The sequence below is a fragment of the Heptranchias perlo genome, chromosome 11, assembly GCF_035084215.1.
Source record: "Heptranchias perlo isolate sHepPer1 chromosome 11, sHepPer1.hap1, whole genome shotgun sequence".
Classification (NCBI taxonomy): domain Eukaryota; kingdom Metazoa; phylum Chordata; class Chondrichthyes; order Hexanchiformes; family Hexanchidae; genus Heptranchias; species Heptranchias perlo.
Window position 1 is genome coordinate 80,805,271 of NC_090335.1, and position 26,719 is coordinate 80,831,989.

General features: G+C 51.3%; 1 protein-coding gene across 5 annotated transcripts in view; it reads left to right on the forward strand.

Annotated features, from left to right (window-relative positions):
- The window catches only part of robo1 (roundabout, axon guidance receptor, homolog 1 (Drosophila)), a 359,932-nt gene that overhangs the window by 304,860 nt on the left and 28,353 nt on the right, over positions 1-26,719 (forward strand). For 4 of the 5 annotated variants that reach the window (XM_067993416.1, XM_067993419.1, XM_067993418.1 and 1 more), the window contains exons 19-25: positions 987-1,138; positions 2,517-2,852; positions 4,550-4,660; positions 6,225-6,372; positions 7,701-7,952; positions 9,764-10,185; positions 22,535-22,687. In XM_067993416.1, coding sequence (XP_067849517.1) covers positions 987-1,138; positions 2,517-2,852; positions 4,550-4,660; positions 6,225-6,372; positions 7,701-7,952; positions 9,764-10,185; positions 22,535-22,687 — 1,574 coding nt within the window. The remainder of the gene's footprint in view (positions 1-986; positions 1,139-2,516; positions 2,853-4,549; positions 4,661-6,224; positions 6,373-7,700; positions 7,953-9,763; positions 10,186-22,534; positions 22,688-26,719) is intronic. The other variant, XM_067993420.1, reaches the window with a different exon arrangement.

The window sequence follows — 26,719 nt, forward strand, 5'->3', positions numbered from 1 at the left end:
TTAGGCTGCGATCGCGCGGGGGGCAGACTGATTTCGCCGGGCGCGTTACCCACGTGCCCAATAGCCCCCCCCGCCGCGAACCCGCAGCCCTGGTAACATCGAGCCCATTGTGTCCAGTTCTGGGCACCGCACTTTAGGAAAGATGTGAAGGCCTTAGAGAGGGTGCAGAGGAGATTTACTGGAATGATTCCAAGGATGAGGGACTTTAGTTGTGTGGATAGACTGGAGAAGCTGAGGTTGTTCTCCTTGGAACAGAGAAGGTTGAGAGGAGATTTGATCGAGGTGTTCAAAATCATGAAGGGTCCAGACAGAGTAGATAGAGAGAAACTGTTCCCATTGGTGGAAGGGTCAAGAACCAGAGGACACAGATTTCATGTGATTGGCAAAAGAACCAAAGGTGACATGAGGAAAAACTTTTTTACACAGCGAGTGGTTAGGTTCTGGAATGCGCTGCCCGAGGGGGTGGTGGAGGCAGATTCAATCATGGCCTTCAAAAGGGAACTGGATAAGTACTTGCAAGGAAAACATTTGCAGGGCTATGAGGATAGGGCGGGGGAGTGGGACTAGCTGGAATGCCCTTGCATAGAGCCGGCACAGACTTGACGGGCAGAATGGCCTCCTTCCACATTGTATTCATTCTATGATTCTATGAATCTATGAAATGTATCACTTCACACTTCTCTGCGTTAAATTTCATCTGCCATGTGTCTGCCCATTTCACCAGCCTGTCTGTGTCCTCCTGAAATCTGTTACTATCCTCCTCACTGTTTACTACATTTCTGAGTTTGGTCTCATTTGCACATTATCAAATTATACCCTCTGTACACAAGTCCAGGTCATTAATGTAAATCAAATAGAGTGTGACTCTCTGTGTGACTCAGCACCACACCGGTGGCAGTGTATTTAACCAACTGGAGCCATGAGCAGAGGGGACGTTCACGTACTTTTGATTTGAATGTGTTTTATGTTTCTCACCTCCTCACCAGGCCAGGTTTACTGAACATCGGAGATTCAAACCAACCCTGGTTAGCGGATACCTGGCCCAACACAGGAACCAATCACAACGACTGTAGCATCAATTGCTGCACTTCGGCCAATGCCAACAGCGATAGCAACCTTACGACCTACAGCAGGCCAGGTATGGTCGCCTTCATTGGCTGAATCCCTTTCCAAAGATCATGAATGTGCCTAGGATTCAAACTATATCTTCAAGAGTTAGGCCGAGGGGCTTAATGTCTCTCTCTGCAGGCGGTAATGGATCAACATAAATAGAGGCTACAGCACAAGATAGAATTACACAGAATAAGCAGCTCAGAAACAGGCCATTCGGCCCAACAGGTCCATGCCAGTGTTTATGCTCCATATGAGCCTCCTCCCTCCCTACTTCATCTCAGCATATCCTTCTATTCCTTTCTCCCTCATGTGTTTATCGAGCTTCCCCTTAAATGCATCTATGTTATTCGCCTCAACTTGTGGTAGTGAGTTCCACATTCTCACCACTCTCTGAATTCCCTATTGGATTTATTAGTGACTATCTTATATTTATGGCCCCGAGTTCTGGTCTCCCCCGCCAGTGAAAACATTTTCTCTGTGTTTACCCTCTCAAACCCTTTCATAATCTTAAAGACCTCTATCAGGTCACCCCTCAGTCTCTTTTCTAGAGAAACGAGCCCCAGCCTGTTCAATCTTTCCTGATCGGTGAAACCTCTCAGTTCCAGTCCCTAATACACCACAATGTAGAGCTACATTGTTCCTCCTGCTCAGAAACACAGCAACGATAGCTGGGAATGGAAAAATAGCCTTCTGTTGTGAGGAATTTACCCAGCACTGAACATACCTAATCTAATGGGATTTGTATCTAACCTGTGCTGTATCTGCCCTGGGAGTGTTTGATGGGACAGTGTAGAGGGAGCTTTATTCTGTATCTAACCCGTCCTGTACCTGCTCTGGGAGTGTTTGATGGGACATTGTAGAGGGAGCTTTACTCTGTATCTAACCCGTGCTGTACCTGCCCTGGGAGTGTTTGATGGGACAGTGTAGAGGGAGCTTTACTCTGTATCTAACCCGTGCTGTACCTGCCCTGGGAGTGTTTGATGGGACAGTGTAGAGGGAGCTTTACTCTGTATGTAACCCATGCTGTACCTGCCCTGGGAGTGTTTGATGGGAAAGGGGTTGTACCTCCACAGGATGAGAGGGAAGCTTTAAATGGAAGCAGTTCCATGACGACCTCAAACTCAAGTGAGAAGAGAGATCGTGATCAGAGCCTTAAATGCATGAAGGTGAAGAATGTAGAGCCTGGAGGGAGCAGTTAACTCTGTACCTCCTCGTGGAATGGGATCAACACAAGTGTTAGCACATGTTTGGGAACAATGGCTTGACTGGGAATAATATGTGGGAGTGAGGAAATGGGGAATGGTGGAAATGGAACAGAAAGCAAGGTGCTTACATTGCAATGTCTGACTTTTTCCTCTCTTGACTCCTCCCTCTCTCTTCTTCCCTCCCTCATTCCCGCCCAGCCGACTGCATCGCCAACTACAACAACCAGCTGGAGAACAAACAGACCAACCTGATGCTGCCGGAGTCTGCGGTCTACGGAGACATGGACCTGAGCAACAAGATCAATGAGATGAAGACTTTCAACAGCCCGAACCTGAAGGAGGGTCGCTGCCTGAACCAGACGACGCAGCCCACTCCCTACGCCACCACACAGCTCATTCAGACCACGCTGGGCAACAACATGAACAGCAGCGGAATGGAGCTGAACGACAAGCACTGGAAACCGTCGCTGCAGGCCAAGCAGGAGATGTCTCCCATTCAGTACAACATCATGGAGCAAAACAAGCTCAACAAAGGTAAAATAAAGAAAGGACTTGCATTTATACAGTGCCTTTCACCACCTCAGGGCATCCCAAATCGCCTTACAGCCAATGAAGCACCATCGTACCATAGAAAACTCGGCAACCAATTTGCGCACAGCAAGATCTCACACAGCAATGTGATAATGGCCAGATCATCTGTTTGTTGAGAGATATAAATTGGCCCAGGACCCCGGGGAGAACTCCCCTGCTCTTCTTTGAAATAGTGTCCGTGGGATCTTTTACACCCACCTGAGAGGGCAGCCGGGGCCTGGGTTTCACGTCTCATCTAAGAGACGGCACCTCTGACAGTGCAGCACTCCCTCAAGTACTGCACTAGGAGTGTCAGCCTGGATTTTGGGCTCAAGTCTCTGGAGAGGGGCTTGAACCCACAACCCTCTGACTCAGAGGCGAGAGTGCGACCCACTGAGCCTCGGCTGAGGAGGATTCATTAGCAGCTTTCTGGCAGGATGTCACTGTAGCAGGGTGGTGGGGTTGGGAGAGTGTGGAATATAGGCCTTGGCACTGGGTTTGGAGGGCTCTGTCGGAGAAGTGGGATGTGGGCTTCGCCGGCAAGGCCGGCATTTATTGTCCATCCCCTAGTTTCCCTGGGTGGTGGGCCTTCTCCCTGAACCACAGTTTGATACAACTGGGTGTCTTGCTGGGTCACTTCAGAGGGCAGTTGGTGTGGGGACTGGAGTCACATAGGCCCAGACCGGGTAAGGACGGCAGGTTTCCTTCCCTAAAGGACATCAGTGAACCAGTTGGGTTTTTACGACAATCCCACAGCTTTATGGTCACTTTACTGAGACCAGCAGAGCAGTGTAGAGGGAGCTTTACTCTGTATCTAACCCGTGCTGTACCTGCCCTGGGAGTGTTTGATGGGACAGTATAGAGGGAGCTTTACTCTGTATCTAACCCGTGCTGTACCTGCCCTGGGAGTGTTTGATGGGACAGTATAGAGGGAGCTTTACTCTGTATCTAACCCGTGCTGTACCTGCCCTGGGAGTGTTTGATGGGACATAGTAGAGGGAGCTTTACTCTGTATCTAACCCATGCTGTACCTGCCCTGGGAGTGTTTGATGGGACAGTATAGAGGGAGCTTTACTCTGTATCTAACCCATGCTGTACCTGCCCTGGGAGTGTTTGATGGGACATAGTAGAGGGAGCTTTACTCTGTATCTAACCCATGCTGTACCTGCCCTGGGAGTGTTTGATGGGACAGTATAGAGGGAGCTTTACTCTGTATCTAACCCATGCTGTACCTGCCCTGGGAGTGTTTGATGGGACATAGTAGAGGGAGCTTTACTCTGTATCTAACCCATGCTGTACCTGCCCTGGGAGTGTTTGATGGGACAGTGTAGAGGGAGCTTTACTCTGTATCTAACCCGTGCTGTACCTGCCCTGGGAGTGTTTGATGGGACAGTGTAGAGGGAGCTTTGCTCTGTATCTAACCCGTGCTGTACCTGCCCTGGGAGTGTTTGATGGGACATAGTAGAGGGAGCTTTGCTCTGTATCGAACCCTTGCCCTGGGAGTGCTCGGTGTGGAGACCCGATGCCTGGAATAAAATGTGTTCCACTCCTGAGCACGGACACTCCTCACCTTCCTGAGCACAAAGGAAGGATGAGAAGGAGTAGATCTTGGCTGGAATGTGGGATCTGTTTAATGGTCTTCCGTCTTTTCTTGCTTTCAGATTACCGACTGGCTGAGACCAGCAGCATTCCCACAATTCCATACAACCAGTCGAGTGATCACGGGACGGGTGGATCATACAACAGCTCAGATCGAGGCAGCAACACCTCTGGTCAGTAACGGTGTGAATTGACCATTCCAGCTGTGCATCATGTTCGAGATGTGGCTGGAATCAGTAGCTACGTAACTCAAGACAGTGGTTGGAATGTGGAACTCACTCCCACAAGGAGTAGTTGAGGTGAATAGTGTGGATACATTTAAGGGGAAGCTGGATAAACACATGAGGGAGAAAGGAATAGAAGGATATACTGATAGGCTGAGATGAAGTAGGGAGGGAGGAGGCTCGTGTGAAGCATAAACACCGGCATAGACCCGTTGGGCCGAATGGCCTGTTTCTGTGCCGTAAATTCCATGTAATTCTACGTAACTGAACTCGGGACCCTGTCATCAAAAGCCACAAATTCGGATCTACATAGAATTACGTAGAATTTTACAGCACAGAAACAGGCCATTCGGCCCAACAGGTCTATGCCGGTGTTTATGCTCCACATGAGCCTCCTCCCTCCCTACCTCATCTCACCCTCTCAGCATTTCCTTCTATTCTTTTCTCCCTCATGTGTTTATCGAGCTTCCTCTTAAATGTATCTACACTATTCACCTCAACTACTCCTTGTGAACATAGGAACATAGGAACAGGAGTAGGCCATTCAGCCCCTCGTGCCTGCTCCGCCATTTGATAAGATCATGGCTGATCTGTGATCTAACTCCATATACTTGCCTTTGGCCCATATCCCTTAATACCTTTGGTTGCCAAAAAGCTATCTATCTCAGATTTAAATTTAGCAATTGAGCTAGTATCAATTGCCGTTTGCGGAAGAGAGTTCCAAACTTCTACAACCCTTTGTGGGAGTGAGTTCCATGTTCTAACCACTCTCTGGGTAAAGAAGTTTCTCCTGAATTCCCTATTGGATTTATTAGTGACTATCTTATATTTATGGCCCCTAGTTCTGGTCTCCCCACAAGTGGAAACATCTTCTCTACGTCTACCCTATCGAACCCGATAATAATTTTGAACATCTCTATCAGGTCACCCATCAGTCTTCTCTTTTCTAGATCTAGATGTAAAAGGCTCAAAAAATACCATTTTGCTCATCCAACTCCCCTTGCCTTCTCCCCCTTGCCTTCTCCCCCTTGCCTTCTCCCCCTTGCCTTCTCCCCCTTGCCCCCTCCCCCTTGCCCCCTCCCCCATGCCTTCTCCCCCATGCCTTCTCCCCCATGCCTTCTCCCCCTTGCCTTCTCCCCCTTGCCTCCTCCCCCTTGCCTTCTCCCCCTTGCCTTCTCCCCCTTGCCTTCTCCCCCTTGCCTTCTCCCCCTTGCCCCCTCCCCCTTGCCCCCTCCCCCATGCCTTCTCCCCCATGCCTTCTCCCCCATGCCTTCTCCCCCTTGCCTTCTCCCCCATGCCTTCTCCCCCTTGCCTTCTCCCCCTTGCCCCCTCCCCCTTGCCCCCTCCCCCATGCCTTCTCCCCCATGCCTTCTCCCCCTTGCCTTCTCTCACTTTCCTTTGCCGTGACTTCATTTATTGATGGAGTTTAACCTTTAGTTTTGCAGGGAGTTGAATGTTCTCGGCCAAATGCCCGCTCTGTGGATCACAATCTTTCTTCCTGCTCTTTGTCTAGGGAGCCAGGGTCACAAGAAGAGTGGTCGAGCCCCAAAGATGCCCAAACAGGGTGGCATGAATTGGGCAGATCTCTTGCCACCACCTCCAGCTCACCCGCCACCCACAACGACCAATCCTGAGGAATATAGTCTCACCGCGGAGGAAAGGTAAGTAGCTCTCCTTAGTTCTACTTTCAACCATCCGGGCCCGCTCCCCTCCTGGCCTGCAAGTGCTGGCTCTCGCTGGGGCACGGGTTCCAAGGGCAAAGACCGTTCTCAAGTACGGTCATAACCACTTATAGCCCGCTACCAGTGTTGGGGCGGTACACCCATCACTGGCTGAGTCAGAAGGTCGTGGGTTCAAGTCCCACTCCAAAGACTTTAGCACACAATCCAGGCTGACACTCCCAGTGCAGTTCTGAGGGGGTGCTGCACTGTCGGAGGTGCCGTCTTTCGGATGAGACGTTAAACCGAGGCCCCGTCTGCCCTCTCAGGGGAACATAAAAGATCCCACGGCCACTATTTTGAAGAAGAGCAGGGGAGTTCTCCCCGGTGTCCTGGGGCCAATATTTATCCCTTAACCAACATCACTAAAAAAAACAGGTTATCTGGTCATTTATCACATTGCTGTTTGTGGGATCTTGCTGTGCACAAATTGGCTGCTGTGTTTCCTACATTACAACAGTGACTGCACTTCAAAAAAGCGCTTTGGGATCCTTGTGATCACCTTTCTCTCCCTCTCCTTTCACTAACCAGGACTGGCTGGGCTCTGTACTGGAGGTATTAGGTATTCAGCCCACTCTGCTCAGCCAGCTGCTCATATGTAGCGTAGTGGTTCAGTTACTGGACTGGTAATCCAAAGAACCTGAGTTCAGATCCCACTGTGAGCAGTCTGAGAATTTGAATCTGGAGATACAAAACTGGGATCAGTAAAAGTGACCGTGAAGCTGTCGGATTGTTGTGAAAACCCAACTGGTTCACTGATGTCCTTTAGGGAAGGAAACCTGCCGTCCTTACCCGGTCTGGGCCTATAGGTGACTCCTGCCCCCGCACCAACGTGGTTGACTCTTAACTGCCCCTCTGAAATGGGCCCAGCAAGACCCTCAGTTGTATCGAACTTAGGGCAATTAGGGGATGGGCGATAAATGCTGTCCTTTCCAGCGATACCCCCATCCTGAGAATGAATGAAAGAAAAACGCTTGGCCACAGAATGTTGACGAGGCTTCAGACCACGTTCAACGGGCAGGTGATGGGATCGTTCCTCCCGCTTCCCGCCCGACGGAAGGGGGGTCACACGAAACCCCACTACAATGTGCCTCAGCCGCAGTGTGTGATCAGCTCCCCCCCACAAAATACCCCAGCGGACGGTTTCACCATTGTAGCAGGTCACACACAGTGAGATTGGCGATTCCATGTTAAGCCGTGAGCTGAAGGCAACTTAAGCCCTGTGCTGAGACAGTGCGAACTCGTTTGGTCAAGTGTTTTTGTTTTTACAGTTTCGATCGCGATGGGCTGTGCCCGGTGCCTCCTGCCAGGATGTACCTGCAGCAGGGTGAGCTGGAGGAGGAGGAGGAAGATGAGCGAGGCCCCACGCCACCGATCAGAGGGGCAGCCTCATCCCCCGCAGCTGTGTCCTACAGCCACCAGTCCACTGCCACCCTGACACCCTCACCGCAGGAAGAGCTGGTCCCCATGTTACAGGACAGCCAGGAGAACCTGGCACTGATCCAGGCCGGGGGCGACCGGAGGTAACAACACCTGAGCAATGGACACACGCACACGCACACAGACAGACACACACAGAGACACAGACACACGCACACGCACACAGACAGACACACACAGAGACACAGACACACGCACACGCACACAGACAGACACGCACAGAGACACACACACACACACACACACACACACAGACAGACACACACAGAGACACACACACGCACACAGACAGACACACACAGAGACACACACAGACACACACACACGCACACAGACAGACACACACAGAGACACATACAGACACAAACACACACACAGACAGACACACACAGAGACACACACAGACACACACACACACAGACACACACAGACACACACACATGCACACAGACAGACACACACACACACACACACAGACACACAGACAGACACACACACACACACAGACACACACAGAGACACACACACACACACACAGACACACAGACAGACACACACACACACAGACACACACAGAGACACACACACACACACACACACACAGACAGACACACACACACACACACACACAGACACATAGACAGGCAGGCACACAGACAGACAGACAGGCACACAGACAAACAGGCACACAGATACACACAGACAGGTACACATACACACAGACACACACACACAGACACAAACACATACACACACATACACAGACAGACAGACACACACGCACACAGACAGGCACACAGACAGACAAAGAGATAGGCACACACACAAACAGACACACAGACACGTACACACAGACACGCACAGACACACACACACAGACAGATGCACGCACATGCCTAGACACACACATGTACGCAGACACAAACGTACACATTCATATATGGCCACACACAGAAGAAGCACAGCCAAACACACACACAGACACACTAACACACACAGACAAAATAAATGTATTGGCTCTGAGTGCCACATTGTGTTGGAGATATATTACCAGGTGCGGGGTGCACAGCTGCGCTATAAATGTTTAAGATCGCATTATTGGCCTCATCGTGAGACTCCCCCCACTTCCCCCCCAAACCCCCCCTCACCCCGTCCAATAACTCAGTTGCCAAATACCTTGCCTGGTGACCCACACAGATCACTAGGTTCTTGGTTTGATCCCTAGTCTGTGCTGATTTAGCTGCCTTCAAGGGCCCACCCATGAAAGATCCCATGGCACTCTTTGGAAGAAGAGCAGGGGAGTTCTCCCCGGTGTCCTGGCCAATATTTATCCCTCAACCAACATCACTAAAGCAACACAGAAAGAGAAAACAGAGACAGAAAAGAACAAAGGAGACACAGAAAGAGAGGCAGAGAAAGAAGCAGAGAGAAAACAACAGATAGGGATAGAGAGGGAAAAAGAGAATGAAAGGAGGAGAGCGCACAGGGGAGCCAGGGAAACAAAGAGAGATAGAAAGAAAGAGAAAAAGACAGATGGAGAGAAATATGAGAGAGACAGAGCGAAACAGAAAAACTGAGAAAACAGAAACAAAAGAACAAGAGAAACAAAAAAGAACAGAGAGGCAGGCAGACAATTAGGTGCCCAGTGTCCTGGGCCAATATTTATCCCGCAACCAATATCACTAAAACAGATGATCTGGTCATTATCACATTGCCGTTTGTGGGATCTTGCTGTGCGCAAATTGACTGCCGCGTTTCCTACATTACAACAGTGACTACAGGTAAAAAAAAAGTACTTCATTGGCTGTAAAGCGCTTTGGGACGTCCTGAGGTTGTGAAAGGCGCTATATAAATGCAAGTCCTTTTACTAAAGTCATTTTCTTTCTCTATTCAGGCGCCACCCAATCAGCCCTCCCCCGCCGCCAAGGCCCGTCTCCCCCCCACACACGTATGGCTACATCTCGGGCCCGCTGGTCTCCGACATGGACACAGACGCCCCGGAGGAGGAGGAGGAGGAGGAGGAGGCAGAGGTGGAAGTGGCCAACATGCACACGCGCAGGCTCCTCCTGCACGGCCTGGAGCAGACGCCTGCCTCCAGCGTGGGCGACCTGGAAAGTTCCGTCACAGGCTCCATGATCAACGGCTGGGGCTCGGCCTCCGAGGAGGATGTGAACACGTCGAGCGGGCGCTCCAGCGCCGTCAGCTCCTCCGACGGCTCCTTCTTCACCGACGCAGACTTCGCACATGCTGTGGCGGCGGCTGCAGAATACGCAGGGCTCAAGATCGCTCGACATCACATGCAGGAAGCAGCAGGAGGTACGTACAGAGAGGGGTAGATACAGAGTGAAGCTCCCTCTACACTGTCCCATCAAACACTCCCAGGGCAGGTACAGCACGGGTTAGATACAGAGTAAAGCTCCCTCTACACTGTCCCATCAAACACTCCCAGGGCAGGTACAGCACGGGTTAGATACAGAGTAAAGCTCCCTCTACACTGTCCCATCAAACACTCCCAGGGCAGGTACAGCACGGGTTAGATACAGAGTAAAGCTCCCTCTACACTGTCCCATCAAACACTCCCAGGGCAGGTACAGCACGGGTTAGATACAGAGTAAAGCTCCCTCTACACTGTCACATCAAACACTCCCAGGGCAAGTTCACTAATCCAAACACTGTCACTACCCTCATTCTTGACTCCAGATCTGTTCATATTTGGTGATTTTAAGTTTTCCAACTGGAATCCACGTTTGCCTCGAGTGAAATGCTTGAGTGATCTTCCAGCTCGACTTGTGTGCCCTGGGCATTCGTTTAATTTAACCTCATTTGTTTCATGATTGGTACTAAGTATGCAAAGCCTTGAATGAGCCAATCAGAGTCAAAGAATTCATCTTGGTGCAGCATGATTATATGTGAACTGTCTGGGTCTAATTACTGACCTGAGGTGGACTCTCCCCACTGCTCCTTTGGTTACAATGCTTATTAGAGAGCTGGATCAGACGCAGTGAGAGGTGACACCAAAATTAATCTCCAGAACGCTTCAAATTCCATTAAAAATTAATATTGCAATAAAAATCTCCCTCTAATCAGTTCCAGAGTGTAAAATATTATTGTACTGATAAATTCATATTTAACATTTAGGTTAATCCTTTGTTCTGTATTTTATTAATAAATGCACTGTATATTCTATCTAGGACAAGCTTTTAGCTCAGTGCTGAATGTTCTGCCAGTGTTTTTATTTAATTCACTCTCAGGATGTGGGTGTTGCTGGCAAGGCCAGCAGTTATTGCCCTGATACAACTGAGTGGCAGAGGGGCAGTTAAGAGTCAAACATATTGGCATGGGACTGGAGTCACATATCGGTCCAGACTGGGTAAGGACGGCAGATTTCCCAACCAAAAGGCCATTACTGAACTAGTTGGGGGTTTTTACAACAATCCGACAGCTTCATGGTCACATTCAGATTTTTAAAAAAAGTTGTATTTAAATTCTCAAGCTGCCGTGGGATTTGAACCCATTACACTAATCGTACAGTTCAGTGTATAAGTTTCCTGAGGTAGTGAACTTATGAGCAAATCTTGTGGAATCATAGAATCATTGAAAATTTACGGGACAGAAGGAGGCCATTCGACCCATTGTGTCCGTGCCGGCCGAAAATGAGCCACCCAGCCTAATCCCACTTTCCAGCACTTGGTCCGTAGCCCTGCACACTTCAGGTGCACATCCGGGTACTTTTTAAATGAGTTGAGTGTTTCTGGCTCCAACACCCTTTCAAGCAGTGAGTTCCAGACCCCCACCATCCTCTGGGTGAAAAAAGTTCTCCTCAGCTCCCCTCTAATCCTTCTACCAATTACTTTAAATCTATGCCCCCTGGTCACTGACCCCTCTGTTAAGGGAAATAGATCCTTCCTATCCACTCTATCGAGGCCCCGCATAATTTTGTACACGTCAATCAAATCTCCCCTCAGCCTCCTTTGTTCCAAAGAAAACAACCCCAGCCTATCCAATCTTTTCTCATAGCTAAAATTCTCCAGTCCTGGCAACATCCTCGTAAATCACCTCTGTACCCTCTCTAGTGCAATCATACCTTTCCTGTGATGTGGTGACCAGAACTGTACACAGTATTGCGATAAAAATCTCCCTCTAATCAGTTCCAGAGTGTAAAATATTATTGTGGCCTAACCAATGTTTCCCAGTATAACCTTCCTGCTCTTATATTCCATGCCTCGGCTAATAAAGGAAAGTATCCCGTATGCCTTTTTAACCACCTTATCTACCTGTCCTGCTACCTTCAGGGATCTGTGGACATGCACTCCAAGGTCCCTCACTTCCTCTACACCTCTCAGTATCCTCCCATTTATTGTGTATTCCCTTGCCTTGTTTGCCCTCCCCAAATGCATTACCTCACACTTCTCTGGATTGAATTCCATTTGCCACTTTTCTGCCCACCTGACCAGTCCATTGATATCTTCCTGCAGTCTACAGCTTTCCTCCTCACTATCAAACACACGGCCAATTTTTGTATCATCTGCAAACTTCTTAATCATGCCCCCTACATTTAAGTCCAAATCATTAATATATACCACAATAAGCAAGGGACCTAGTACTGAGCCCTGTGGAACCCCACTGGAAACAGCCTTCTAGTCACAAAAACACCCATCGACCATTACCCTTTGCTTCCTGCCACTGAGCCAATTTTGGATCCAACTTGCCACTCTCCCTTCGATCCCATGGGCTTGTATTTTTTGACCAGTCTGCCATTTGGGACCTTGTCAAAAGCCTTGCTAAAATCCATGTAGACTACATCAATTGCATTGCCCTCATCGACCCTCCTTGTTACCTCCTCAAAAAATTCAATCAAGTTAGTCAGACACGACCTTCCCTCAACCAATCCATACTGACTGCCCTCGATTACTCCGTGCCTTTCTAAGTGACAGTTTATCCTGTCCCTCAGAATTGATTCCAATAATTTGCCCATCACCGAGGTTAGAGTGACTGGCCTGTAATTACTCGGTCTATCCCTCGCTCCCTTTTTAAACAACGGTACAATGTTAGCAGTCCTCCAATCCTCCGGCACCACGCCTGTAGCCAGGGAGGATCTGAAAATGATGGTCAGAGCCTCCGCTATTTCCTCCCTGGCTTCTTTTAACAGCCTGCGATACATTTCATCCGGCCCTGGTGATTTATCTACTTTCAAAGATGCTAAATGCCTTATTACTTCCTCTCTCACTATGTTTATCCCATCCAATATTTCACACTCCTCCTCCTTAACTACAATGTCTGCATCGTCCCCCTCTTTTGTGAAGACAGATGCAAAATATTCATTAAGAATCATCCCCACATCTTCCGCCTCCACACATAGGTTACCTTTTTGGTCTCTAATAGACCCTACTCTTTCCTTAGTTATCCCTTTGCTCTTAATGTATTTATAAAACACCTGTGGTTTTCCTTCATTTTACTTGCCAATATCTTTTCATGCCCTCTCTTTGCTTTTCTAATTTCCTTTTTAATTTCACCCCTGAACTTTTTATGTTCATCTAGAATTTCTGTATTAAGTTCTTGGTGTCTATCATAGGCTTTCCTTTTCTGCCTTATCTTACCCTGTGTGCTGCTTGACATCCAGGGGGCTCTAGATTTGTCAGTCCCACACTTTTTGTGGGAACAAGTTTACTCTGAATCCCTTGAATCTCCCCCTTGAATGTCTCCCACTGCTCTGACACTGATTTACCTTCAAATAGCTGTTTCCAGTCCACTTTTGCTAAATCACTTCTCAGTTTAGTAAAATTGGCCTTTCCCAATTTAGAACTTTTACTCCTGTTCTAACTTTGTCCTTTTCCATAACTACGCTAAAACTAACTGAATTATGATTACTACCAGCACAATGCTCTCCCACTGATACTCCTTCCACCTGCCCAGTCTCATTTCATAAAACTAAATCCAGAATTGCCCCCTCTCTTGTTGGGCTTGCTGTGTACTGGCTAAAAAAGTTCTCCTGAATGCAGTTTAAGAATTTTGCACCCTCAAAACCCTTCACACTGTTTGTGTCCCAGATAATATTAGGGTAGTTGAAATCCCCTACTATTACTGCTTTACTGTTTTTGCACTTCTCAGAAATTTGCCTACATATTTGCTCTTCTATCTCCCTCTGACTGTTTGGGGGTCTATAGTACACTCCCAGCAGCGTGACTGCCCCTTTTTTGTTCTTTAGCTCAACCCATAAGACCTCATTTGATGATCCTTCTAACATATCACCCCTCCTCACAACTGTAATTGTTTCTTTAACCAAAATTACCACCCCCTCCTTTTCTATCCCCCTCTCTATCTCATCTGAAAACCCTGTAACCAGGAACGTTGAGCTGCCATTCCTGCCCCTCTTTAAACCATGTTTCAGTAATAGCTAAGATACCGTACTGCCACGTGTCTATCTGTGCCCTCAGCTCATCTGCCTTATTCACTATACTCCTTGCATTGAGGTATATACCATTAAGCACTGCCAAACTTCCTTGGAGTTTATTTTCTAATCTTTGTTTCCTCTGCCTTCCGAAATCACTTACTCATTTTCTGCCTTCCATTTCCAGTTCTGCTTCTCTCCCTTCTGAACCTACGCTCAGGTTCCCATCCCCCTGCCAAGCTAGTTTAAACCCTCCCCAACAGCACTAGCAAATCTCCCCACAAGGATATTGGTCCCGGCCCTGTTGAGGTGCAACCCGTCCGGTTTGTACAGGTCCCACCTCCCGCAGAACCGGTCCCAATACCCCAGGTATCTAAAGCCCTCCCTCCTGCACCATCTCTCCAGCCATGTATTCACCTGCTCTATCCTCCTATTTCTAGCGCATGGCACCGGGAGTAATCCGGAGATTACTACCTTTGAGGTCCTGCTTCTTCATCTCTTTCCTGACTCCTTAAAATCTGCTGGCAGGACCTCATCCCTCTTTCTACCAATGTCGTTGGTACCAATATGGACCACGATCTCTGGCTCCAGAATGTTCTGCAGCCGCTCAGTGACATCCTTGACCCTGGCACCAGCGAGGCAACACACCATCCTGGAATCACGTCTGTGGCCACAGAAATGCCTGCCTGCTCCCCTAACTATAGAATCCCCCATCACTATCACTCTCCTGACCTTTCTTCTCCCCCCTGTCCAGCTGAGCCACCCATGGTGCTGTGGACTTGGCTCTGGCTGCACTTTGCAGAGGAACCCTCTCCCCCACCAGTATTCAGAACTAAATATTGGTTAGAGAGTGAGATGCCCTCAGGGGATTCCTGCACTACCTGCCTGGTCCTCCTTATCTGTCCCTCTCTGCCTGCACTCTCTTAAGCTGCGGGGTGACCACCTCCTGAAACGTGCCATCCACGTAGCTCTCAGCCTCGCGGATTCACTGCAGTGACGCCAGCTGCTGCTCAAACTCCAAGACCCAGAGCTCGAATTCCTCCAGCTGACGACACTTCCTGCACCTGTGTTTGTCCAGGACATGGGAATTGTCCTGGAGTTCCCACATGGCTCAGGATGTGCCTTCGACGGGCCTGAGGTGCCCTGTCATGCCTCTAGATTAGATTGTTTAATAAACTTAACAAAAATAAACTAAAGACTGAAAAAAACACTCACCAAAAAAAGAAACACTCACCAATCAGCTCCTTCCCTTTTTGCTGATATCACTTTGTTTTTTTTCTCTCTCTCCCTGACGCTCCTCCGCTCTGCCTCTCCTCCGCTCCTCTGCTCTGCCTCTCCTCCTCTCCGCCTCTCCTTCGCTCCTCCTCTCCTTCGCTCCTCCGCTCCGCCTCTCCTTCGCTCCTCCGCTCCGCCTCTCCTCCTCTCCGCCTCTCCTCCTCTCCGCCTCTCCTTCGCTCCTCCGCTCCGCCTCTCCTCCGCTTCTCCGCTCCGCCGCTCCTCCGCTCCTCCACTCCTCTGCTCCTCCACTCCTCCGCTCCTCCACTCCTCCACTCCTCTGCTCCTCCACTCCTCCACTCCTCCGCTCCTCTGCTCCTCCACTCCACCGCTCCTCCACTCCTCCACTCCTCCGCTCCTCTGCTCCTCCACTCCTCCACTCCTCCGCTCCTCTGCTCCTCCACTCCACCGCTCCTCCACTCCTCCGCTCCTCCACTCCTCCACTCCACCGCTCCTCCGCTCCTCCACTCCTCCGCTCCTCCACTCCTCCACTCCTCCGCTCCTCCACTCCTCCGCTCCTCCACTCCTCCGCTCCTCCACTCCTCCGCTCCACCACTCCTTCGCTCCTCCACTCCTCCGCTCCTCCACTCCTCCGCTCCTCCACTCCTCCGCTCCTCCACTCCTCCGCTCCACCGCTCCTCCACTCCTCCGCTCCTCCACTCCTCCGCTCCTCCACTCCTCCGCTCCTCCACTCCTCCGCTCCTCCACTCCACCGCTCCTCCACTCCTCCGCTCCTCCACTCCTCCGCTCCTCCACTCCACCGCTCCTCCACTCCTCCGCTCCTCCACTCCTCCACTCCTCCGCTCCTCCACTCCACCGCTCCTCCGCTCCTCCGCTCCTCCGCTCCTCCTCTCCTCCACTCCACCGCTCCTCCACTCCTCCACTCCTCCGCTCCTCCACTCCTCCACTCCTCCGCTCCACCGCTCCTCCGCTCCTCCGCTCCTCCACTCCTCCGCTCCTCCACTCCTCCACTCCTCCACTCCTCCACTCCTCCGCTCCTCCGCTCCTCCACTCCTCCGCTCCTCCACTCCACCACTCCTCCGCTCCTCCACTCCTCCGCTCCTCCACTCCTCCACTCCACCACTCCTCCGCTCCACCACTCCTCCGCTCCTCCACTCCACCGCTCCTCCGCTCCTCCGCTCCTCCGCTCCTCCACTCCTCCGCTCCTCCACTCCTCCGCTCCTCCACTCCACCACTCCTCCGCTCCTCCACTCCTCCGCTCCTCCACTCCTCCACTCCACCACTCCTCCGCTCCACCACTCCTCCGCTCCTCCACTCCTCCTCTCCTCCACTCCTCCTCTCCTCCACTCCTCCACTCCTCCACTCCTCCGCTCCACCACTCCTCCGCTCCTCCACTCCACCACTCCTCCACTCCACCACTCCTCCACTCCTCCGCTCCACCGCTCCTCCGCTCCTCCACTCCTCCACTCCACCGCTCCTCCGCTCCTCCACTCCTCCACTCCACCACTCCTCCACTCCTCCGCTCCTCCACTCCACCGCTCCTCCACTCCTCCGCTCCTCCACTCCTCCGCTCCACCACTCCACCACTCCTCCGCTCCTCCACTCCTCCACTCCACCACTCCTCCGCTCCTCCACTCCTCCACTCCACCGCTCCTCCACTCCTCCACTCCTCCACTCCTCCGCTCCTCCGCTCCTCCACTCCTCCACTCCACCGCTCCTCCACTCCTCCACTCCTCCACTTCTCCGCTCCTCCACTCCTCCACTCCACCGCTCCTCCACTCCTCCACTCCTCCACTCCTCCACTCCTCCGTTCCTCCACTCCTCCACTCCACCGCTCCTCCGCTCCTCCGCTCCTCCGCTCCTCCACTCCACCGCTCCTCCACTCCTCCACTCCACCGCTCCTCCACTCCTCCACTCCTCCACTCCATCGCTCCTCCGCTCCTCCACTCCTCCACTCCACCGCTCCTCCACTCCACCGCTCCTCCACTCCTCCGCTCCTCCACTCCTCCACTCCTCCACTCCTCCACTCCTCCGTTCCTCCACTCCTCCACTCCACCGCTCCTCCACTCCTCCACTCCTCCGCTCCTCCACTCCTCCACTCCTCCACTCCTCCACTCCTCCGCTCCACCACTCCTCCTCTCCTCCACTCCTCCACTCCTCCGCTCCTCCACTCCTCCACTCCTCCGCTCCTCCACTCCTCCACTCCTCCACTCCTCCACTCCACCGCTCCTCCGCTCCTCCGCTCCTCCACTCCTCCACTCCTCCACTCCTCCGTTCCTCCACTCCTCCACTCCTCCACTCCTCCACTCCTCCACTCCTCCACTCCACCGCTCCACCGCTCCTCCACTCCACCATTCCCCCACTCCTCCACTCCTCCACTCCTCCACTCCTCCGTTCCTCCACTCCTCCGCTCCTCCACTCCTCCACTCCCCCACTCCACCACTCCACCGCTCCTCCACTCCTCCGTTCCTCCACTCCTCCGCTCCTCCACTCCTCCACTCCTCCACTCCACCGCTCCTCCACTCCTCCACTCCCCCACTCCTCCACTCCTCCACTCCTCCACTCCACCACTCCCCCACTCCTCCGCTCCTCCGCTCCTCCGCTCCTCCACTCCACCACTCCTCCACTCCTCCACTCCTCCGCTCCTCCGCTCCTCCGCTCCTCCACTCCTCCACTCCTCCACTCCTCCGCTCCTCCACTCCTCCACTCCTCCACTCCACCACTCCTCCACTCCACCACTCCTCCACTCCTCCACTCCTCCACTCCCCCACTCCTCCACTCCTCCACTCCTCCACTCCACCACTCCCCCCCGCTCCTCCGCTCCTCCGCTCCTCCACTCCTCCACTCCACCACTCCTCCACTCCTCCACTCCTCCGCTCCTCCACTCCTCCGCTCCTCCGCTCCTCCGCTCCTCCACTCCTCCACTCCACCACTCCTCCACTCCTCCACTCCTCCACTCCTCCACTCCCCCACTCCTCCACTCCTCCACTCCTCCACTCCTCCGCTCCTCCGCTCCTCCACTCCTCCACTCCTCCACTCCCCCACTCCTCCACTCCTTCACTCCCCCACTCCTCCACTCCTCCGCTCCACCGCTCCTCCACTCCTCCACTCCTCCACTCCTCCACTCCCCCACTCCCCCACTCCTCCACTCCTCCACTCCACCGCTCCTCCACTCCTCCGCTCCTCCACTCCTCCGCTCCTCCACTCCTCCACTCCCCCACTCCTCCACTCCTCCACTCCTCCGCTCCTGCACTCCTCCACTCCCCCACTCCTCCACTCCTCCGCTCCTCCACTCCTCCGCTCCTCCACTCCTCCACTCCCCCACTCCTCCACTCCTCCGCTCCTCCGCTCCTCCGCTCCTCCACTCCTCCACTCCCCCACTCCTCCGCTCCTCCACTCCTCCACTCCCCCACTCCTCCACTCCTCCGCTCCTCCACTCCTCCGCTCCTCCACTCCTCCACTCCCCCACTCCTCCACTCCTCCGCTCCTCCACTCCTCCGCTCCTCCACTCCCCCACTCCTCCGCTCCTCCGCTCCTCCACTCCTCCGCTCCTCCACTCCTCCACTCCTCCGCTCCTCCACTCCCCCACTCCTCCACTCCTCCACTCCTCCACTCCTCCGCTCCTCCACTCCTCCGCTCCTCCACTCCTCCACTCCCCCACTCCTCCGCTCCTCCACTCCTCCACTCCCCCACTCCTCCGCTCCTCCACTCCTCCACTCCCCCACTCCTCCACTCCTCCGCTCCTCCACTCCTCCGCTCCTCCACTCCTCCACTCCTCCACTCCTCCGCTCCTCCACTCCTCCGCTCCTCCACTCCTCCACTCCCCCACTCCTCCGCTCCTCCACTCCTCCACTCCCCCACTCCTCCACTCCTCCGCTCCTCCGCTCCTCCACTCCTCCGCTCCTCCACTCCTCCACTCCCCCACTCCTCCGCTCCTCCACTCCTCCACTCCCCCACTCCTCCACTCCTCCGCTCCTCCGCTCCTCCACTCCTCCGCTCCTCCACTCCTCCACTCCCCCACTCCTCCACTCCACCGCTCCTCCACTCCCCCACTCCTCCGCTCCACCGCTCCTCCACTCCTCCACTCCACCGCTCCTCCACTCCTCCGCTCCTCCGCTCCTCCGCTCCTCCACTCCCCCACTCCTCCACTCCACCACTCCACCGCTCCTCCACTCCACCGCTCCTCCACTCCTCCACTCCTCCACTCCTCCACTCCCCCACTCCTCCACTCCACCGCTCCTCCACTCCTCCACTCCTCCACTCCTCCACTCCACCGCTCCTCCACTCCTCCACTCCTCCACTCCTCCACTCCCCCACTTCTCCACTCCTCCACTCCCCCACTCCACCACTCCTCCACTCCTCCACTCCTCCACTCCCCCACTTCTCCACTCCCCCACTTCTCCACTCCACCACTCCTCCACTCCTCCACTCCTCCTCTCCTCCACTCCTCCACTCCACCGCTCCTCCACTCCTCCACTCCTCCACTCCACCGCTCCTCCACTCCTCCACTCCTCCACTCCTCCTCTCCTCCACTCCTCCACTCCACCGCTCCTCCACTCCTCCACTCCTCCACTCCCCCACTTCTCCACTCCTCCGCTCCACCGCTCCTCCACTCCTCCGCTCCACCGCTCCTCCACTCCTCCACTCCTCCACTCCTCCACTCCCCCGCTCCTCCACTCCTCCACTCCTCCACTCCTCCACTCCTCCACTCCTCCACTCCCCCACTCCTCCACTCCTCCACTCCTCCACTCCTCCACTCCCCCACTTCTCCACTCCTCCACTCCTCCACTCCTTCACTCCTCCGCTCCTCCACTCCTCCACTCCACCGCTCCTCCACTCCTCCGCTCCACCGCTCCTCCACTCCTCCACTCCTCCACTCCTCCACTCCCCCACTTCTCCACTCCACCGCTCCTCCACTCCTCCACTCCTCCTCTCCTCCACTCCTCCACTCCACCGCTCCTCCACTCCTCCACTCCTCCACTCCACCGCTCCTCCACTCCTCCACTCCTCCACTCCTCCTCTCCTCCACTCCTCCACTCCACCGCTCCTCCACTCCTCCACTCCTCCACTCCCCCACTTCTCCACTCCTCCACTCCTCCGCTCCTCCACTCCTCCACTCCTCCACTCCACCGCTCCTCCACTCCTCCACTCCTTCACTCCACCGCTCCTCCACTCCTCCACTCCTTCACTCCACCGTTCCACCACTCCGACGTCTCAGCTGATCCTGTGCTCCTGACTCCCACCATTTTATGGGCCGTTCCGTCGCTCCGCCCCCTCAGCGTTGTCTCTTGAACTTACCATTCTCTGAATTTGGGACACTTTCAGTGTTAAAAAAACCCAAATTTTATTAACCGGGGGCAGTATAACTCCTGACCAAGATCTGTTCACTGAATGGCCTTCATGGTAAAGGGTTGGTGGGGGCTCTTTAGTCTCGGTTGCAGGCCACCTAGGAGAAGTTACCCTGTAGATAAAAACCATGAGGAAGGTAGCAGGAAACCACCTCAGCTATTCTTAAGAACATAAGAACATAAGAAATAGGAGCAGGAGGAGGCCAATCGGCCCCTCGAGCCTGCTCCGCCATTCAATAAGATCATGGCTGATCTGATCCGAACCTCAAATCTAAATTCATGTCCAATTTCCTGCCCGCTCCCCATAACCCCTAATTCCCTTTACTTCTAGGAAACTGTCTATTTCTGTTTTAAATTTATTTAATGATGTAGCTTCCACAGCTTCCTGGGGCAGCAAATTCCACAGACCTACCACCCTCTGAGTGAAGAAGTTTCTCCTCATCTCAGTTTTGAAAGAGCAGCCCCTTATTCTAAGATTATGCCCCCTAGTTCTAGTTTCACCCATCCTTGGGAACATCCTTACCGCATCCACCCGATCAAGCCCCTTCACAATCTTATATGTTTCAATAAGATCGCCTCTCATTCTTCTGAACTCCAATGAGTAGAGTCCCAATCTACTCAACCTCTCCTCATATGTCCGCCCCTTCATCCCCGGGATTAACCGAGTGAACCTTCTTTGTACTGCCTCGAGAGCAAGTATGTCTTTTCTTAAGTATGGACACCAAAACTGTATGCAGTATTCCAGGTGCGGTCTCACCAATACCTTATATAACTGCAGCAATACCTCCCTGTTTTTATATTCTATCCCCCGAGCAATAAAAGCCAACATTCCGTTGGCCTTCTTGATCACCTGCTGAACCTGCAAACTAACTTTTTGATTTTCTTGCACTAGGACCCCCAGATCCCTTTATACTGCAGTACTTTCCAGTTTCTTGCCATTAAGATAATAACTTGCTCTCTGAATTTTCCTGCCAAAGTGCATAACCTCACATTTTCCAATATTGTGTTGCATCTGCCAAATCTCCGCTCACTTGTAAGTGGCTCAAGAAATTCCTAAATCTTGTGTGAGACTTGATCATACGAAACTGATGGCAGGAAATGACCAGCCGGTCCATCAAGCCTGCCCCATACTCATGATGGCTGGACCATCATGGCTAAACACTCCTTCCCTCCCCCTCCCCGCCCCTACCACACACCCACCCTCGCAGCCATGTAATCTCCTGGGAGAGGCAATAAAAAAGAAAAAACCCAGGGCCAACAAGGGAAAACGTACTCTGCAAAATTCCTCTCTGACCCCCTCAGACGATCGAAGAGTTAGGACCTGCTCTGGGGCAGAACTCAACGGACAGATGGACCAAGCGTGGTCTTCAAAGCTTGTAGATTTTCAGAGGGAGGGAAGACTGAGGAGAGTTGGAGCAGTTCCCCATTTATGAGGCTGTAATTAGAGTAGGAGACAGTGTGTCAGGCCTCAATTTCAAGACGGCGAGAACGCAGGGAGGAGGATGAGAGCAGAGGATGAGCGATTTGCAGAAAAAAGAGAAGAGCATTAAGAGGAGCATTGAGGATTGGTGAAATGGTGAGACAAGAGAGGTTTGTGCTGGAGTGATGGAGGGTTGCTTGCTCGGTCAGTTGACTGAATGGATTAATTTCTACCCATTGTAAAAGTTTTTCTTTATTCCCCTGGTCACCACAGGCCGCCGGCACCTCCCTTCGTCACAGTGTCCTCGACCCACGAGCCCTTTCTCCACGGACAGCAACGCAAGTGCCGCCATGATGCAGAAAACCCGGCCTATAAAGAGACAGAAGCACCAGGCAGGGCAGTTGCGTCGAGAGATCTTCACTGACGGTACGTGTGGGGTTGATTAAAACCTTTTACCCTCATACGAGTCAACAGCAGACAGGCCTCTTGTTGAAGTGAGAGCTTGGGCTGACGTTGAACATGTCACTCATCCAGCCAGGTGTGCTGTATGTGGCTCAGGAGACCTGGACTAAGGATCTGGCAGCGACTCTCTTCGCTATAATCACCGAATCATTCATTCATTCCGGGTTCAACATCAAAAACGGGATAATGGGGGAGGAATTTGCACATGGATTGGGATTGGATGTTTAAACCTCATGTTTGAATTAAGAGTTCTATACAATGGAGTGACTGCAAAGGCATTTGGTCCATTGGGATTCTATACAATGGGAGTGAATGGGAAGGGGTTTGGTCCATTGGGATTCTATACAATGGGAGTGAATGGGAAGGGGTTTGGTCCATTGGGATTCTATACAATGGGAGTGAATGGGAAGGGGTTTGGTCCATTGGGATTCTATACAATGGGAGTGAATGGGAAGGGGTTTGGTCCATTGGGATTCTATACAATGGAAGTGAATGGGAAGGGGTTTGGTCCATTGGAATTCTATACAATGGGAATGAATGGTAAGGGGTTTGGTCCATTGGGATTCTATACAATGGGAGGGAATGGGAAAGGGTTTGGTCCATTGGGATTCTATACAATGGGAATGAATGGGAAGGGGTTTGGTCCATTGGGATTCTATACAATGGGAGTGAATGGGAAGGAGTTCAGTCCATTGAGATTCTAAACAATGAGAGGGGTTTGGTCCATTGGATTGGAATCAAAAATTGGTCGGCAAAACAGTAATTGATACAATGGGAGGCCTTCAAGGATGAGTTGGTTCGGGTACAGAGTAGACACATTCCTACGAGGGGGGAAGGAAGGGCATCCAAAGCTAGAGCTCCCTGGATGACAAAAGATATAGAGATTAAAATGAAACAGAAAAAAGAGGCTTATGACTGCTACAGTGGCAGCATCCTCTTCTCTAGTGACATGATGCGCGGACATGATGGGCCGAATGGCCTCCTTCTGTGCTGTAAATTTTCTACGATTCTATGATGCTGAATGTAAGTTCATAATAGAGTAGAGAACCAGGCTGAATAGAGAGAGTACAGAGGAGATTGAAAAAAGGGAATAAGAGGGGCAAAGAGAGAGAATGAGAATAGATTAGCGGCTAACATAAAAGGGAACCCAAAAGTCTTTTATAAACATATAAATAGTAAAATGGTAGTAAAAGGAAGGGTGGGACCGATTAGGGACAAAAAAGGAGATCTTCTTGTGGAGGCAGAGGGCATGGGTGAGATATTAAATGAATACTTCGCATCGGTCTTCACTAGAGAAGAGGATGCTGCCATTGTAGCAGGAAAGGAGGACGTGATATTGGAGAGGATAAAAATAGATAAAGAGGAGGTACTTAAAAGATTGGCAGCACTCAAAGTAGAAACATCACCCGGTCCAGATGGGATATATCCTGGGTCACTGAGGGAAGTAAGGGTGGAAATTGCGGAGGCTCTGACCACAATCTTCCAATCCTCCTTAGATATGGGGATGGTGCCGGAGGACTGGAGAATTGCAAATATTACACCCCTGTTCAAAAAGGGGAGAGGGATAAACCCGGTAATTACAGGCCGGTCAGCCTAATGTTGGTGGTGGGGAAACTTTTAGAGACAATAATCCAGGACAAAATTAATTGGCTCGTGGAAAAGTCTGGGCTAATAAATTAAAGTCAGCACGGATTTGTTAAAGGAAAATTGTGTTTGACTAATTTGATTGAGTTCTTTGATGAAGTAACGGAGAGGGTTGATGAGGGTAGTGCGGTTGGTGTTGTGTATATGGACTTTCAAAGGGCATTTGATAAAGTACCACATAATAGACTTGTTAGCAAAATTAAAGTCCATGGGATTAAAGGGACAGTGGCAGCGTGGATATAAAATTGGCTCGGGGACAGAAAGCAGAGAGTAGTGGTGAACGATTGTTTTTCAGACTGGAGGGAAGTGTACAGTGGTGTTCCCCAGGGGTCAGTATTAGGACCACTGCTCTTTTTGATATATATTAATGACCTGGATTTGGATATAGAGGGTATAATTTCAAAGTTTGCAGATGAAACGAAACTCAGAAAGGCAGTAAACAATGTGGGGGATAGTAACAGACTTCAGGAGGACAGAGACAGACTGGTGAAATGGGCAGACATGTGGCAGATGAAATTTAATGCAGAGAAGTGTGAAGTGATGCATTTTGGTAGGAAGAATGAGGAGAGGCAATATAAACTAAATGTTTTTAAAGGGGGTACAGGAACAGAGAGACCTGGGGGAGACACATACACAAATCTTTGAAGGTGGCAGGACAAGTTGAGAAGGCCGTTAAAAAGCATACGGGATCCTGGGCTTTATTAATAGATGTGGAGATGCTGGTGATGGACTGGGGTTGACAATTGTAAACAATTTTACAACACCAAGTTATAGTCCAGCAATTTTATTTTAAATTCACAAGCTTTCGGAGGCTACCTCCTTCCTCAGGTGAACGATGTGGAAATGAAATCCTCGAAATGAAGTCGCATTTATAATTCACAGAACAATGCTTGGTGATTACAGACAGTTTTTTCAACTGCCCGTTGCAGTTTGCCCATTCGAGGATTTCATTTCCACATCGTTCACCTGAGGAAGGAGGTAGCCTCCGAAAGCTTGTGAATTTAAAATAAAATTGCTGGACTATAACTTGGTGTTGTAAAATTGTTTACAATTTATTAATAGAGGCATAGAGTACAAATGCAAGGAAGTTATGCTAAACCTTTATAAAACACTGGTTAGGCCTCAGCTGGTATATTGTGTTCAATTTTGGGCACCACACTTTAGGAAGGAAGTCAAGGCCTTAGAGAGGGTGCAGAGGAGATTTACTAGAATGGTTCCAGTGATGAGAGATTTCAGTTATGTGGAAAGATTGGAGAAGCTGGGGTTGTTCTCCTTATAACAGAGAAGGTTAAGGGGAGATTTAATAGAGGTGTTCAAAATCATGAATGGTTTTGATAGAGTAAATAAGGAGAAACTGTTTCCAGTGGCAGAAGGGTCGGTAACCAGAGGACACAGATTTAAGGTGATCAGCCTACTATGATACTATGATTGGGATTCTATTCAATGGGACTGAATGGGAAGGGGTTTGGTCCATTGGGATTCTGTACAATGGGAGTGAATGGGAAGGGGTTTGGTCCATTGGGATTCTATACAATGGGAGTGAATGGGAAGGGGTTTGGTCCATTGGGATTCTATTCAATGGGAGTGAATGGGAAGGGGTTTGGTCCATTGGGATTCTGTACAATGGGAGTGAATGGGAAGGGGTTTGGTCCATTGGGATTCTATACAATGGGAGTGAATGGGAAGGGGTTTCGTCCATTGGGATTCTGTACAATGGGAGTGAATGGGAAGGGGTTTGGTCCATTGGGATTCTATTCAATGGGAGTGAATGGGAAGGGGTTTGGTCCATTGGGATTTTATACAATGGGAGTGAACGGGAAGGGGTTTGGTCCATTGGGATTCTGTACAATGGGAGTGAATGGGAAGGGGTTTGGTCCATTGGGATTTTATACAATGGGAGTGAATGGGAAGGGGTTTGGTCCATTGGGATTTTATACAATGGGAGTGAATGGGAAGGGGTTTGGTCCATTGGGATTTTATACAATGGGAGTGAATGGGAAGGGGTTTGGTCCATTGGTATTTTATACAATGGGAGTGAACGGGAAGGGGTTTGGTCCATTGGGATTCTATACAATGGGAGTGAATGGGAAGGGGTTTGGTCCATTGGGATTTTATACAATGGGAGTGAATGGGAAGGGGTTTGGTCCATTGGTATTTTATACAATGGGAGTGAACGGGAAGGGGTTTGGTCCATTGGGATTCTATACAATGGGAGGTTAGGTCCATTGGGAGTTCTAGGACAGGGGCATCACTGTTTTAATTGCCCTGGAAACTGATGAGACTGATTGTACATGAGATTTAATTATAAATTCATCATTTCATTATAAATTCATGTTTTTAAGATAATGAAAG